Here is a 15,985-nt window from a genome sequence, read left to right on the forward strand (position 1 = left end):
GAGCCAATAGTCACTTTGAATCCAGTATGGAAAAAATCAAGTCAAGTGGTCTTTCCAGCAGTGGTTTATTGTGCCTCACATTTACCTCCAACAGAAAGGACGGACAGAAGAGAGAGAGAAAGCCTGTTGTGCAGGCTGAGTGGGCAGCTACCTAATTTCCAGCACAGGCTTTGGGTCTGCTTCCGTCCTCATAGGCTCTCACCACCAAGTCACTTCTTTGGGGGCATAATTCCATCTCTAGAAATCTTAGAAATATGAAAAAGACTTTTTGAGAAAGCTAACTTGTAACTGAGGCAGAAAGAACTGGCCATGGAAGATGCTGAAGTAGGCAGAAATAAAGAATAATAAAAGAAAAAAATATATATATATAAAGAAAAATCCCACAATTAGAAGAGGAGCCCTGACAGCTGTGATTAATTAAGAGAATCCATGATGCTGTGTCTCAAAGCTCCATGATTTAGTTTTTTATATGGTTCAAAAGAGAGGTGGTAACCTTAGTTAAGTTTGGTTGGTTTATTGGTTATTGAAATTTCCTAATACTTTCTTTTAACTGACAAATGTGTATATGTTGTCCTAGAACTACAATTAAAAGCACAAGGTACTCACAGAGGCAAATTTTCAGCCTTCAGGCTCTTGCTGCTGTGTTTTCATTGTGAATGAAGTTCCATGACTCTAGAAACGCACTACTACTGAGTATTGGTCTGACCGACTCACCACACAAAATTTGTGCCATTCCAAGTTATCTGCTTCCCAGAATCACAGTTATTTCCCTGAGATTGTAGGAATTAGGATCCATGACCCCTGGGAGACAAATGGCTCCCTTCCTGAACAAAGTTTCTGGCACTATATGAGTAATGTGTAAAGATCATTGTTAAAGAGCCTACTAAAAGGAAATCCATGAAACCCTCTGAGGCTGATACAGTCTATGGTACAACCACTTACACATAATTCATTTCTCTCCTCTTTGCCCATCTTTCATTTCTCTCCTCTTTCTGTATTTAAAAGACCACTAGTTTAAATTTATTGGTTTCGGGGCGCCTGGGTGGCTCAGTCAGTTAAGCGTCCAACTTCGGCTCAGGTCATGATCTCACAGTCCGTGAGTTCGAGCCCTGCGTCGGGCTCTGTGCTGACTGCTCAGAGCCTGGAGCCTGCTTCAGATTCTGTGTCTCCCTCTCTCTCTGACCCTCCCCCGCTCATGCTCTGTCTCTGTCTCAAAAATAAATAAACGTTAAAAAAAAATTTAAAAATAAATAAATAAATAAATTTATTGGTTTCTTATACTTAATAAAATACATTTGCCACTTCATTAGTGATAACTTTATTTGCTTTAAGGTCAATTCTTTTTACTCAGTGTTATTCCATGCTGATAGTTTGCCACAATCAAAACTGTGTTCCATCAACTCCATAAAGTGCTAAGGCATAGCTAATTACAAGACCAGAGTCTAAAAGGATTAACATCTTTGACTAACACAATAAAATTAAATTTTGTGGAATATAGAGTCCTGTATGTAAACACAGAAAAAAAACTAACAAGAGTATTACATTAAATAAAAACAGATGTTTTATGAGATTGAAAGTTTTAACCTCATGAATCTTTCTACTGAGAAAAGATGTTTGAATGAGTCAACAAGCCAACATCACAACAGTGTGATGTGGCCACCAAAAATATTATTTTAGTCTTAAATTATATTCATGGAAGTGGGTGACAGATGGCCTTCACTCTATCCTGGTATGATCAGTTTCAGTAGGTTCAATATCCACAGGATAGTGAGACTTGAATCCTTGTCTTGCCAAGACTCTGAATCTCTTCCCTCTAGAAATCCCCACCAAACGCTAGGTAAAACCTTGACAGAGATGCTGTAGAGAAAATTCAGGCATCCAATGAGTGGTTGGACACTAGTTGCCTAATGGATAAGAGCCCAAGCTTTGGAATCAAACTTTCTGATAGTTGTATCACTCACCATCATGTGACTTTGAGCAAGGTACTCAGAATCTGTGAACTTGTACCAGTTTGCTCCTGCTGCTTAACCAACCACCCCAAACAGAGTGAAATGCAACGTTAAACATTTATGGCTCACTCTTGAGTCTGCAGTTTAGCTGGCAGTCAGCAGATCGGGGCTAAGCTATGAAGGATTTGGCTTCAAAATGTTGGTTGGGTCCAGGTCTGTTCTTCATGTGTCTCCCTCTCCTAGGACCAGCCAGCCTCCTGCAGCACGCCTTCTCTTGGAAAGAGTGCAGGAGAGAAAACTCAATCATGCAAGCACATTTCAAGCTTTTTCATGCACCACATCTATTACCATCCCATTGTCTAAAGGGAGTCATGTGGCCAACGCTAAAGTCAAGGGCTGTAGAAGTCCACTCTTATCCTCATGCAGTCATGACAGAAGTGCGTCCACGTGTGACACACATTGGGAAAAAGTTGAATCTACCATAAAGTCTTAGTTTTCTCACAGACAAAATAAGTTTACTGTACCTACCAGGTATGGCAGGTAGACTAATGGCTGGACAAAAATATCCATGTCCTAATCCCCACAACCTATGAATATGTCACCTTATATGGCAAAAGAGGCTCCACAGATATTATTTCACTAAGGATCTTGAGATAGGACGATCATCCTGGATTACCCAGGTAGGTCCAATATAATCACAAAGGTCTTTATAAGGGAAAGAAGATGAAGGGTTAGAAAAAAAGATGTAACAATGGAAGCAGAGGTCAGAGAGATGCAGAACCAGGACCCAGGGAGCCTCCAGGAGCTGGAAAAGGCAAGAAACAGATTCTTCAGAAAGCCTCCAGAAAGAGTAAAATCCTACAGAAAGCTCGATTTTAGTCCCATAAAACTCCTTCCAGACTTCTGACCTCCAGAACTATAAAGTAATAAATCTGTGTTATTATAAACCACTCAGTTTATGGCGATTTGTTTCAATAGGAAAGTAATACACTAGGTGAATAATTATTACCATTGTTCAATCCCCCTAAATATGGATACTGCAGGCTTTTTTTCTTTCACATAACCACACAATTAATCTGGATGCCAAAGGCCTTGCTCTTTATTTCTAGGGAAAACCTTGAGTCCTGTGTCATTGAAAAGGGCAGTGTTTACTTGAGCTCAGCAGAATCTTGAAACATGAGAGGGCATCACTTCTGCCAGATGTTTCCCAAACAGTATGCTAACAGCTGTCAAAAGAAGGTGCTCATGAGTCAGTCATGAGAGGACACTGAACCTGGCTCTACACCAAACGTAACGTGCAGGTAAGCACAGCTGCTCTACCAGCACAGGCTGGTTCTGGAGCACTGATGAGCAGGGTAATCCCACAGCTTCTCCATGCTGACCCTGCTCTAATCCACAAAGCCCACTTTCCAATCTCTAAACCTGCCAATTTCCCCTGAGGTCACAGCCCATCCAACTATTCTCCTTTCCCAAAATGACCCTCATTCAGTCTCTACCAGATTGGCATTCTTTCTCCTTGTTTGATTTCCACTGACTTGTCAGCACATAATTCCCCCAGGTCTTCTCTTCTAACAAAAACTATTTCTTGCAAATCAACAACCTGGCTTTCACTACTCTACCCACTCTGTGGACTAGTCAAGCTTTCAGACTTTTCATACAATAAAGATCTTTAATTCTATATCATTAGTTACATAAAAGGTGCAAAAAAAGGGGGGCAACTTAATTCTTCCATGGCCTAATTGTTGGAGGAGTTAATCAAGAGGACATGGCTGTCAACTGATGGGCAGTCACAGGCTTCTCACCTCCTCTCCTGTCCTTGGAATGTATGCCCCCAGCCACCATTCCCACAGCTGAAGCTGTTCAAGGATGCAGCCTTGAGAGAGTAAGGTGTTATTGAGGTCATCTGAATAGTATTTGTAACTGAAGTCAGTTAAGGCCTCTATATAAACTTTTAAAATTCCAGTGGGTATGGAGATATACTCATCTTGTGGCTACCCAAGACAAGCTTCATAGGTAAGTTCCCTTGCTTATTAAACTTGCCACCTACCAATCTGGAGTGGCCTGTCTCTTTCTCTGGTCAATTCCTGCCCTCCATGTACAGGAGCTTGTTTCAAATTTAACCCAGGAAGCTCCAGAGGTTGTGAACTAACACCAATTTTGTTGTTTAGGAATCAAAAAAATAATAAATACTTCTACAATGTATTCTATTAACTATGAAGGAATTACATGAACAAAATGTGCACCTACTTCTTCCTAACAAAATGTTCTAAGGCATAAATAATTTGTGAGAAATTAGGTGACATAATGAATTATTACAAAAATAAAATTGAGCAAAGAGATCCTAAATATTACTTGAATAGACTTGTGTACATGAACCAAAGTCCCTTAATAAAAATTTCTGTATGGGGGTGCCTAGGTGGCTCCGTTGGTTGAGCATACAACTTCGGCTCAGGTCATGATATCACGGTCCGTGGGTTTGAGCCCTGCATCAGCCTCTCTGCTGACAGCTCCGAGCCTGGAACCTGCTTTGGATTCTGTGTCTCCCTCTCTCTCTGCCCCTCCCCCACTTGCACTCTGTCTCTCTCTCTCAAAAATAAATAAACATTAAAAAATTTCTGTATGACATTTTAACATGTCTATAATCTCTAAAACTCCTTCCAGGCAATAGTGATTGAGGAAGTGATGTATTTATATAGTGTCAACTTATAGACTATTAAATATTTATATTGCTTTTATACAAAATTCAAGGTACCGGGTTTCAAAGAAAATATCAGAAACTCTGTAAGCATGAGTAGGACCACCCAAAGATGTTTGTCTAGCCCTGCTATTATATTGCTTTTATAATGTTTGGAAGCAGCAGGTGCTAATTTCCTAATTATGTGGTAACCATTTGCTATCAATAAGAGTTCACTAAGCAGGTTCAAGTCATCTTGTAGAATCTGTGGGTTTTCTCAGCATGTTGTCCTGATGTCAGAATTTAGGTAAATTAATGGATTAAGCGTCAGCCTTCCACAAATTAAAATGTCACAATGATCCCATGTCCTGATGATACAAGTGCATAGGAGAGAATGAGAAATATTCCAACTAGATACTCATTGAACTAATGAGAGAAATCTGTAGTAAGATTCATGGAATTGGGATAAGTACTCATGGTCAGAGTCACTGTTACTGACTACTGGAGCCTTGTAGGATCAAGATAAGAGTCATTAATTATATAGATTACCCTTCAGTCCTTGGGCCTTGAAATGGACCTAAATTAGAAAGAAAGCAAGAGAAGTTGAAGGAAGGAATGTAATAAAACGATGGTCTAGGAAGAGAAAGACTAAATGGAGAAAAATATAAGCATGGAAGAAACGAGGAATGGGTAGCAGAGACTATGTTAGGCCAGTAAGAAAACAGAGAGGGAAAAGCCTCTGGAAAAAGAAGATAAAGTCAAGTTTTGTGTCTGAATTCTTCCAGAAATCACTTTACACAGCAATTCACAATACATTACTGAATAGTCCATGAAGGCAAAAGCTGGGTCTTACCTCTCACATTATCTACTTAGTGCCTGCTCCATAATAGGTATGTAGCAAATGGTAATTAAAAACATGATTGATTGAATCTAGAAGATAACCCACAACAGAAAGAACCGAATGGAGGGAGCTACTAACACTTCACCACGCAAAACCTATTCCTATCCAATAGGAGAAATCTCCAAACTGAAAAGAGATGGAAAAGAAAAAAAATAATCACTTTGTAAGAGAATTTCACTTAATTCATTAACTCAAAGAAAGAACATTTACTGAAGTCCTAATCAGCATCAGTGTCAAACGCTGTGGCCAAGAGTAGTAAAGCATTAGTATGTGGAAGGTGGTCATCATAACAGCACTTCAACAAGTTTGAAGGGTTAACTCCTTCAAGATCATGCACTCCTTGCCTGCTAACCTAAGTCCATTGGCCTGTAGGAGAACTAACCGCCTTTTCCTTGAGATTTTGCAGATCACTGGCCTTGACGAATAAAGGACCAGGCTTTCTTGGAAGATAAGCCCTGACCCCATTAAAAACAGCTGCCATCGATGCCAGCAAGTCTGTTGAGGGTCATGTTGACATATAATTAACTGCCAGAGCATCAGCTTCTCCTGCATGTTAGCACCCCTCCCAACCCCCCCAACCCCACCCCCGCCCATTTCTCAACCCTTCCCCTTTAAAACCCTCTGCCTTCACCTGGACTGGGAAGACAGTCTTTAAGACATTAGTCCACCATCTTCCCAGGTTGAGGCTTCCTAAATAACGCAACCTTTCCTTTCCCACCATCACTTGTCTCTTGAGTATTGAATTTCGAAAGGTGAGCAGCTGAACCAGAGTTTGCAACTGGTTCTCTGTCGGGTAACAACAGGAACTTCGGGTGTATCAGTTTGCAATTATATAATTTTCCATAAAAATATATCATTTGTACCAACCCATTTTGGGGTTGTAATGTAGTTTCTTGCATCATTTGGAATTGCATAAAAAATCCTGCAGCTTTTGCTATTCCTGATAGCTAAAAAAGGCAATATTTCCATTAATAGATGCTTATTTTGATAGAACATTACATAATAATTTTTCTGAATGAGATTTTAAATCCTATAACAATGTTTCATATGCAGAGAATATGCTCAACTTATTATTAATTAATAATGATAGTACCTCATGAAATTGCTATGAGAAATAAATGTCAATGCACATAAATAATAAGGACAGTGTATTTAGTAAGTACTTAATCAATATTTAGTATTATTGTTGTTGTTTTCCAGAGTGGTCCAAATAAACCACTGGGACCAAGGAGTCATCAAGAGTATCGCCTTGTTTTCATTGGAATATTACTCTATTGCCAAAGCTAGATAAAGTTTCCTAGAGATGAATAATAAGTACAGCCAGAAATTTCTGTTAATCATTCATCCTAAAGTTAGTGAACAACGCTGAGCAGGGGTCTTCCCGGACTTAACCCAGTCACCCCTTCCCAGTGTCAACCCTTGCAATCTGAAAAGAGTTTAATCACATGATGTTATAGAGATGATAAGGTTTGATAAATTTTAAAAATATAATTTAAGGGGCTCCTGGGTGGCTCAGTCAGTTGGGCATCAAACTCTTGATTTCGGCTCAGGTCAGGATCTCACAGTTCATGAGTTCAAGCCCCACATTGGGCTCTGCCCTGACAGCACAGAGCCTACTTGGGATTTCTCTCTCTCCCTCTCTCACTCCCTGCTCCTCCCCGACTTGTGCACTCTCTCTCAAAATAAATTAAAAAAAATAAAGGTAAGGTTGAGTGTTTTTGTATACAGCACTGCACTTTGAAAACCTAACAAAGCCAAAGCAGTGAAAGGCAGGGTTCCCAGGTTACTAGCTTTGGGCCAGACACTTGATTTCTCAGTTACTACAAGCAGGCATTATCGCTCCTTATTTCACAAAATCTTTGGAACAATCAAGTAAAATAATGTACCCAAAAATATTTGCAAAATATAAATTCTTCTGCAAATGTAAAATTATTTTTATTTTACTTGTCTCGAAATGTTAAAATGCTTATAAACACATTAATCACAGATGTGCATGTAAATACAAAGATGAAAAGTTATATGTTTGAGTTTTTAGAAAGGAACCAGCAAATTATAACATGGGGATAGCTATTGTCCTTCTTGGCATCTATTTTTCTCTAATACAGTAGCTTTAAATTTGTAAAAAGAGGGAATTAAAAGTATAGAAATTACAGAAAAAAGACTATAACTGAGTATACAACAGATTATACAAGTTTGAAAATAGGATGAAGACAAAATTACTGATATTTAATTACTGCCTGAAATTTAATCCCATAGGAACAAATTAGAAAAAAACTAATGACCTTAATTATCTGCATCATTGACCCACCCCAAGAAGCTTTGGAAATATGTTGCTGCTAAGGTCAAGGTGTATTGCAAATCTTTTTTTTTTTTTTTTTTTTTTTTGCTATAAATTTATTCAAATCAAGAAAACTGTCGTATTTAAACCTCTCAAAGTAATTTTGGCACATATGAAATCATTAAGTCCCTGAGCTCTTTTTACAGGCTGGTTTTTGCACTGTCTCCTCCCCAAGCACCTGGGTCACTCACTGCCTGTCCTGGCGGCCCCACGGGTGTATCTCGAACCTAATCATGCCCTGAGTGATGAGCGCTATGAGCCACATAGTGGTCTTAGAATTTGTCTTGCATGAGGTAACAGTGACTAATTGTAAAAAATAAATACAAAATAATTTTTTTCTAAAATTCTCCAGTAATGACGAGTAAAATCATTTATCTAGGTAGAATTATCCTTACAGAATTTCTTAAAGAAAATTAAAACACCACACCTACATCAGAATGTACTGGTAATTTCAGGAACCATTTCTAAACCAACTGATTGATAAATTAGGATACAAGAGGAAACAAGTCTGTCAGAATATCTTTATCTTTGGCTCAGGAAACCCCTCCCTGGTGATCTAACATGATCAGAAGAACAAATGACAGATGAATACATAACTTCTTTGTTTTCCCCCTTAAATATTGAAGACATAAAGAACATTAAGGAATATTTTTATTAACTCTAGCGAACTGGATGAATTTCCATTTTACATGCTAGGTCAATGATTCTCAAACTTCAGTGTATGGATGAACAACCTAAAGAGCTTCTAATAAATGCATATTTCCAGGCCATCACTAGATTCCAGGTTCTTAGATTTCCAAATGAGCCTCTCTTGAGCATTACATTCTTGTTGTTTCTAGGAGAAATGGAAAAACCAAGCACCTGTATCTGAAGAGCTATAATCTAGACGCATTGGAGGCTTTGAGAGATTCACAAATGAAACAATGAACCACCCTCTACAAGGCCCACCTGCACATCTAAGTGACTTTCCTTTCTTTACCTCATGGTCCATTAGTACCCTCAAAAACTTTAATTAATATTGCACATCCTCAATTACCCAGAGTTCTATAGAGTAAACTAATTAACACATGAAATGGGAATTTGTTCTAATACCCCTTTTATACACAACTTTCTAAATAAGTGTTCCTAAGAAGTAAAAATATTTGAGGCAAATAATTTCAATGACAATTCTCTGCACAGCTGAAATGTTTGCAAGCTCCATGCCAATATTTTATGAGACAGGAGTAACAGAATGGGAGACTAACAGAGAGGAAGCCAAGTTATTTACCGGTTCTTTGAAAGCTTTTATTTATAACCGGGTTTCCTCTCAAGTTTCAAGTTGAATGCTTTAAGATTTTATGACTTAAAACAGGAAGAAAAACCTGTGTCTTCAATTATAGTGCCTTGCTTCAATAAGATTGTGCATTGAAACCTTAATCAAATATCCAAAATATTACTCCTCACTTTTTCCTCCATGAGAGAAATTGCTACATCACAGTTACATCCAGTTAGGTTTGCTGCTTATTTTCTAAGGGATGTGGAAAATATACAGATATCCAGGGAAGAGTCACATCTGGTCCCATAACCATGTATAGAAGTAACTTCATGGTAACTTCTGCTTTTAGTCCCCGGGGCTTCTCTGCTACTGCATTGTGGGATGCCTATGGAAACCTACTCAGTCACCCTAAAGCACATGTCTAAGACATTTGTCACTCCTTATGACACCTATCCTTTAACAAGCAGCGAGCATCCAAATCAGCTCTCTATATAATGCTGTATAGGTTGTCTTGCACAACTCTGAGGGGTGCTATTTACACAGACAGTGATGTGAATGGAGCCCCTTGAAATAGCACAACTAGCAGCCCCCATCCAAGAGAGGAACTCCTTTAACTTATGTTTTGTCCTGGAGAGATCAGAGAACATTCCATGATGACGATGGTGATGATGATGATGATAAAAGTAATGATGACGGCCAAAATTTGTGAATACTTGCAACATGCTGATTACTTTGCCCACATTATACAGAAAGAAGGACCGGCTAGAAAGAAAAATGGTTAAGTACCAGTCTTTGAGGGACTTCTGCTAGTAATCGCTATTGTCCTCTTGAAGCAAAGGGTAAATGGAATATGGGTAAGTTATTAAAAAATGAGTTTCTCTGGATTTTTTTTTCAAAAGAAAAAGGGTGATGGAATTACACATTGAAAAGTATACAAGTTAACTCTTATAAAGTAATGTAGTAATAACATCTGATTAGAGAATTTCTTCTATTTCCTATATGTGAATTTATAAGCTCTTTCAGGACAAAGCCATAGGGAGAAAAAACATTTTCTCTTGAAGATGTAAGGTATTTACCCATAAATAATAATTTTGGGGGGAGATACGAATAAATTCAAATCACAGTACTATAACTGGTGCAGAAGTTTTGTAAATAACCTTCCAGATCGTAAAGCAATTCAAATCATGACTCAATCGAAAGCTAAATTAATCACAATAAATGCAAACATTTTTACACTTATTACAGAGTCTTGGCTTATACTTTGACAATAATAATTTCTGCATTAGATAAAACACAGAGGCCACTAAGATTATTTTAGAAGTCTATACAAGATCTCTAAATTAGTCAAACATAGTCATCAGTTTCTAACTTTTGATTTCCCACCTCATCCCTAATCAGTGAAATCTTTCATGGGTAAATTCTACATATGAAAATAACCTTTGATTTTAACTGCTTTTACCCTTTAATTTCTTTTTTTTTTAATCCTGGTGATGTGATCTTTCCAAATACTTCTTTGAAATGAAAAATAATAAAATACTATTGGTTAAAATCCTTTCTCCCTACCACTGTTATATCTGTCTATAATGCAGAGGCACTGGATAATTCATCAGGGAGATTTTATTTAAATATTGAAAATAATACAGAATGGTATTATAATGAAAAATATTGGTTTGCTACCTTAATGATAGTGATTATGAATTCTATTCCTGAAATAATGATCCCTGCTTTTAACAGAAAATCATTTTACCAATGCTTCTGGGCAATTTCAAAAACTTGTCTAAACATTATATCATTCCCAAAGGCCTCCAGACCTGAATAATGCATTCCTACATTCCTGTGCAGAATCTAGCACATTTTAAAGGCTAACATTTTTCCTATAAGATCTGGATCTCACTCCATACTTTTACAGTGGGATAACTTTTTTCAAGTGCTACTCTAGAGTTCCCATGGGCAAATGAATGAAGAAAGGCACCTCAGATAAAAGCTGCAACCCCCAGAGTAGTAGGGGCAAGTCGAAGTTTGTCTTTACAGCTTCCTAACCTTCCAACTGAATCCAACGCCACTGAATGCAGCTCTCAATGTTCTCTGGTTTAAAATCCATACAAGTGATGATAAGTGCTAATCTGGTATCTGGAAGGTGATAAACCAAAAATTAACTCCTAAGTTGTGCTCAGATGCTTTGAACACCATCATCTTGGTAAAGAAACAGACACATTGTTTTCGTCACTGCACACTGGAAGAAAAGACCACTTAGAAATATGACTTTGAGAATCCATCTAATTTGCTAAGCATAATGACCCTCTTTTTAATCGATGGCTGTTGAGACAATATCTTAGATGGGGGAGTGACTCATGAAGTATGTAGGAGTCATGAATAAGAGAAGCTTGCTTTCAACTGGAGGGCACAGAGGTGTTGAGATGGTGAGTTAAGAACAAAGCCCGGGAAAAGCAAAGTGCATTGACTTACCTGCAGTACTTTGGTCAAATTGTTAAATAGAGCTTGGCCGGCACTCACTTTGTACTTGACGCCTCTGACTGTGCCATTTTTGCTTAAAATGTGGACTCTTCTTGTACCAAAACCCTTCTCACTGGCAGCCCTCGCTAACACCAGCAAGTTATCCTGGTCGTTCTCATACTCATCACCTTCTGATCCCACGTGGCCGTTTTGCTGTCCATCAGACTCACTCAGTCCATCTACCCCACAGATGCTGGCACATTCAGAATCCAGGGAGCCTGATGGTTGCCCATCTTCATACACTTCCTTCAGAACTCGCCCGCTGTGAGATGACGCGATCCGAAACCGGACTTTCCGTGGCCTGTCATTTTCTGGCTTTATGTCCCTTTTTAGCATGATCACTTCCACCCACATAAACAATTCACATAATCTCTGGATCAGTGTTATTGCATTAGTCCCCTTGCCACATAGCAATATCAGAGCCTCATTCTCGCAGCAGCAGCACCCATGTGAAACTAACATTGAAAGAAGATTCCTAAGAACTTACAGTGCGTCTCTGCTATTAATAATGAATGTGTGTGCGTGTGCTATGGTTACCTTTAAACTAAAACCTGCAAATGATCCCAGCCTTTAAATATTAAACAGCCATGGTGGACTCTTTAACAGGACAAATGCAAGAAAGTGGCAGGTAATGAAACAATAAATAAGTATGGGGCAAGGAAACGAAAGACCTGAACTTTGAAGCCAATGATGAATGTTGAAAAGGATCTTTAACAGAAGAGTATCTCTACAATTCGCTGTCCAGAGTGGAGGCCAGAGATAAAGTATGGAATCTAATGTGTAGGATGGGACGTGTCATAGTCCTCCCACAGGGCTTCTTTCTTCTATCTTCCACTGTGATCTTTCAAAAGGGCAGTGAACGTGCTACTTGCCAACATGGAGCTTTTAATATTAGTTATGAAATAATCTCTTCGACTTTGTCAGCATTGTATAAGATGCATTTTCAATACACATCTTCATGCACAAGGGGTTTTGCTAAAGAATAACTTTTTAACAAACTGTGAAAAGAGAGAACATTTGCCTTGTTACTTCCCACTTCCGCTAGCTGAAAATTCTCTCAGAGGGAAGGATTTTGGAAGGAAACATAAGGGACAATGAGGGAGGAATGGAAAATCTTCCAAGCCAGCCAGATCAGGCAAAGAGGTCCTGGTGATCTGCATTAATGCATATTATATCCAAATCACCCATGCATACAGAACGGACCTCCTAACACCATGCTCAGTGCATTTTCTGACACTTTGGTGAGTGACTGAAGAATCTCTTAAGATACAAGGGCCAAAAATGAACAAATCAGGAGACTATAGATGCTAGAGAGGATGTGGAGAAACGGGAACCCTCTTGCACTGTTGGTGGGAATGCAAACTGGTGCAGCCACTCTGGAAAACAGTGTGGAAGTTCCTCAAAAAAATTAAAAATGGACCTACCCTATGACCCAGCAATAGCACTGCTGGGAATTTACCCAAGGGATACAGGAGCACTGATGCATAGGGGCACTTATATCCCAATGTTTATAGCAGCACACTCAACAATAGCCAAATTATGGAAAGAGCCTAAATGTCTATCAACTGATGAATGGATGAAGAAATTGTGGTTTAATATACACAATGGAGTACTACGTGGCAATGAGAAAGAATGAAATATGGCCCTTTGTAGCAACGTGGATGGAACTGGAGAGTGTGATGCTAAGTGAAATAAGCCATACAGAGAAAGACAGATACCATATGTTTTCACTCTTATGTGGATCCTAAGAAACTTAACAGAAACCCATGGGGGAAGGGAAGGAAAAAAAAAGAGGTTAGAGTGGGAGAGAGCCAAAGCATAAGAGACTCTTAAAAAATGAGAACAAACTGAGGGTTGATGGGGGTGGGTGATGGGTATTGAAGAGGGCATCTTTTGGGATGAGCACTGGGTGTTGTATGGAAACCAATTTGACAATAAATTTCATATATTAAAAAAAATTAATTCTCAGGAAAAAAAAAGATACAAGGGCCATATTAAAACATACACTGTGGTGAGTATCCCAACCTGTTTGCACCTCCAGAGGGAGGATCCACACTTGGCCCTCATACTGCACTTCAAGTTTTTTTTTTTTAATGTATAGTTTTATGTGATATAAACTTAATTTACTTTTATTTTAGAAAATTCAGACAATAATAGCACGATGTTGTGAATAAAGTCACACAAAAAAAGAAGAGTCACAAATCACCTCCCTGGAGATGTTAATAATTTCGTGAAACATCTCCCAGTGCCTATGAAGACGGGATGCTCTGATGGTCACAAAACTACATCGCCCAGCCTCTTGCAGTTTAAGAGGAGAAGGAACAAGTGCTAGCTTTCACTGATGGGATGAGAACAAAAGCCACGCCTCATTTGTGGACCAAGGCAGTTAAGAGAGAGAGTGCCCCATCCACGCCCTTTCTCCTCCTTCGCCATCTGCTAGCTGGATGACCCTTGAAGCCATATACTGAGCTTGTCAGAGCCACAGGTTCACAACCATCACCGCCCCGCACTAAACTATGTTATGAGCAAAAACTAAGCCTTTATTGTGTTAAGCAGTGGAGGTGGAAATTTAAGGATTGTTTGTTAGGGCATCTATCAGTCCTGAATGTGCTCTCATATATTCAACATCTTGCTTTTTTCATTCACCATTATATAGTGAGTCATTTCCTATATATTTCTGAAAAAACATGAATTTGATGTGTATATTAAAAGTCTTTCCACTAGTTGTACCACGTTTTATTTCTCTTTCTGGATTGCCTGATGTTTAAATTATTTAAAATATTTAGTAAAATAATGCTGCACTAAATGTTCTTGTTCAAAAATCAGTGTACATATATCTAAGTAGTCCCTTAGTATCAATTCCTTTGGGTAAAATCGATGAGGTAAGAATTTTTTTAATGCAAAGCTTTTGATATAAATTGCGAATTGCTGATATGAAAAGTTGTATACCTTACACTTCTACTAGCATATGAGTTCCGATTTGACCGTCTCTAACCAATGCCAACAGTGCATATTACCAATTTTCAACAACGTTTATTTTGTCAAGTCGAAAAGTAGTATTTTGGTGATGTTATAGTTTCCCAACTTTGAACACTGTTGAGGACTTTCATTCTGAATATTTTCTTCATATAGAGCTCTCACTGAAGAAAAAGATGGAGAAAAATGGAAACATCTATCTCTTGGCTAATCAAATTAGAGAGCAAATATTAGAGAATTCTATATAATGCCAAAGAAGGAGGGAGAGATGAAGGGTGAAAGGGGGAGAGAGAGGGAAAGATCAAGTATGAGATCAGCTAAGTGACAATATAAAGGGGCTTTAATTTGGCAAAGTAAAAGAGTATGTAGTCAAAGTACACAAAAAGAGAACATAAGTGAGGAAATACTTATTGGGGAAGAAGAGAAAAAATAATTCAGCTTTATGCCCAAATGTCCAAATCTTTAAAAGACACCATAGGGTAGGGCATGAGTATGAGCCTAATCAAGAAAAAAAATCAAAATTCTGTGCTTGTCCCAGTTAATTTTTGTCCTGAATTCCCCATTTAATCTTTCCCACTCCCATTTTTCTAGGTGTTTGAGTTGGACAGAGGGCTATATAGCATGAACAGGATTTTGAAGTCAAGAAACCTAGGTTCAAATTCCAGCATACCTCAGTGAAAATACTCTTTTCACCTCTGAAGTCTTCAATTTTCCCATCAGTAGAATGAAGGTAACAATATCTACCCTAGTGAGCTGTGCTTGGAAGTATCTGGAACACATTGCTCAATGTGTTTTTGATGGTGTGTACATACACTATGCGTCCTTTGGATGGAAACAACTAATTTTAGCCTGAATAAGGCAAGACAGTGGCTACACAAGATTGCAGTTAATAAACATACTTGAAGGATAGAGAGAATTCAATAAAATGATTTCAAAGTTTGTGATATTTTAAATATATATATTAAAAATACATAGTGTGTGTATGTACATAAACACATGCATATGTATTCATATCTAATATTTACATACTATTTTAAAATAATGATATTAGTTAAAAGTCATCTCTCTTTTATGGATGAACTGAAAGTCCTGTAAACTGGAAACCAGCCTGCTACAAGTATAAGGAGGTATCTGCTGGTGTGAGAATATGCCTTGATAACTGTGATTCACATACTTATCTTAAGCTAAAATGAAAATTAAGGTGCTCTAGGGGCACTGGGTGGCTCAGTCGGTTAAGCGTCCGACTTCTGCTCAGGTCATATCTCACAGATTGTGAGTTTGAGCCCTGCGTCCGGCTCTGTACTAAAAGCTCAAAGCCTAGAGCCTGCCTCAGATTCTGTGTCTCCCTCTCTCTCTGCCCCTCCTCTGCTCACTCTCT

General features: G+C 38.4%; 1 protein-coding gene across 1 annotated transcript in view; it reads right to left on the minus strand.

The window, feature by feature from the left end:
• Positions 1-12,022, minus strand: part of GRXCR1 (glutaredoxin and cysteine rich domain containing 1) — a 126,805-nt gene extending 114,783 nt beyond the window's left edge. Inside the window, exon 1 of the mRNA XM_042936489.1 lies at positions 11,584-12,022. Coding sequence (XP_042792423.1) covers positions 11,584-11,985 — 402 coding nt within the window. The 5' untranslated portion in view covers positions 11,986-12,022. The remainder of the gene's footprint in view (positions 1-11,583) is intronic.
• Positions 12,023-15,985: the final 3,963 nt, after the last annotated feature.

Source organism: Panthera leo, chromosome B1, assembly GCF_018350215.1.
Source record: "Panthera leo isolate Ple1 chromosome B1, P.leo_Ple1_pat1.1, whole genome shotgun sequence".
Taxonomy (NCBI): domain Eukaryota; kingdom Metazoa; phylum Chordata; class Mammalia; order Carnivora; family Felidae; genus Panthera; species Panthera leo.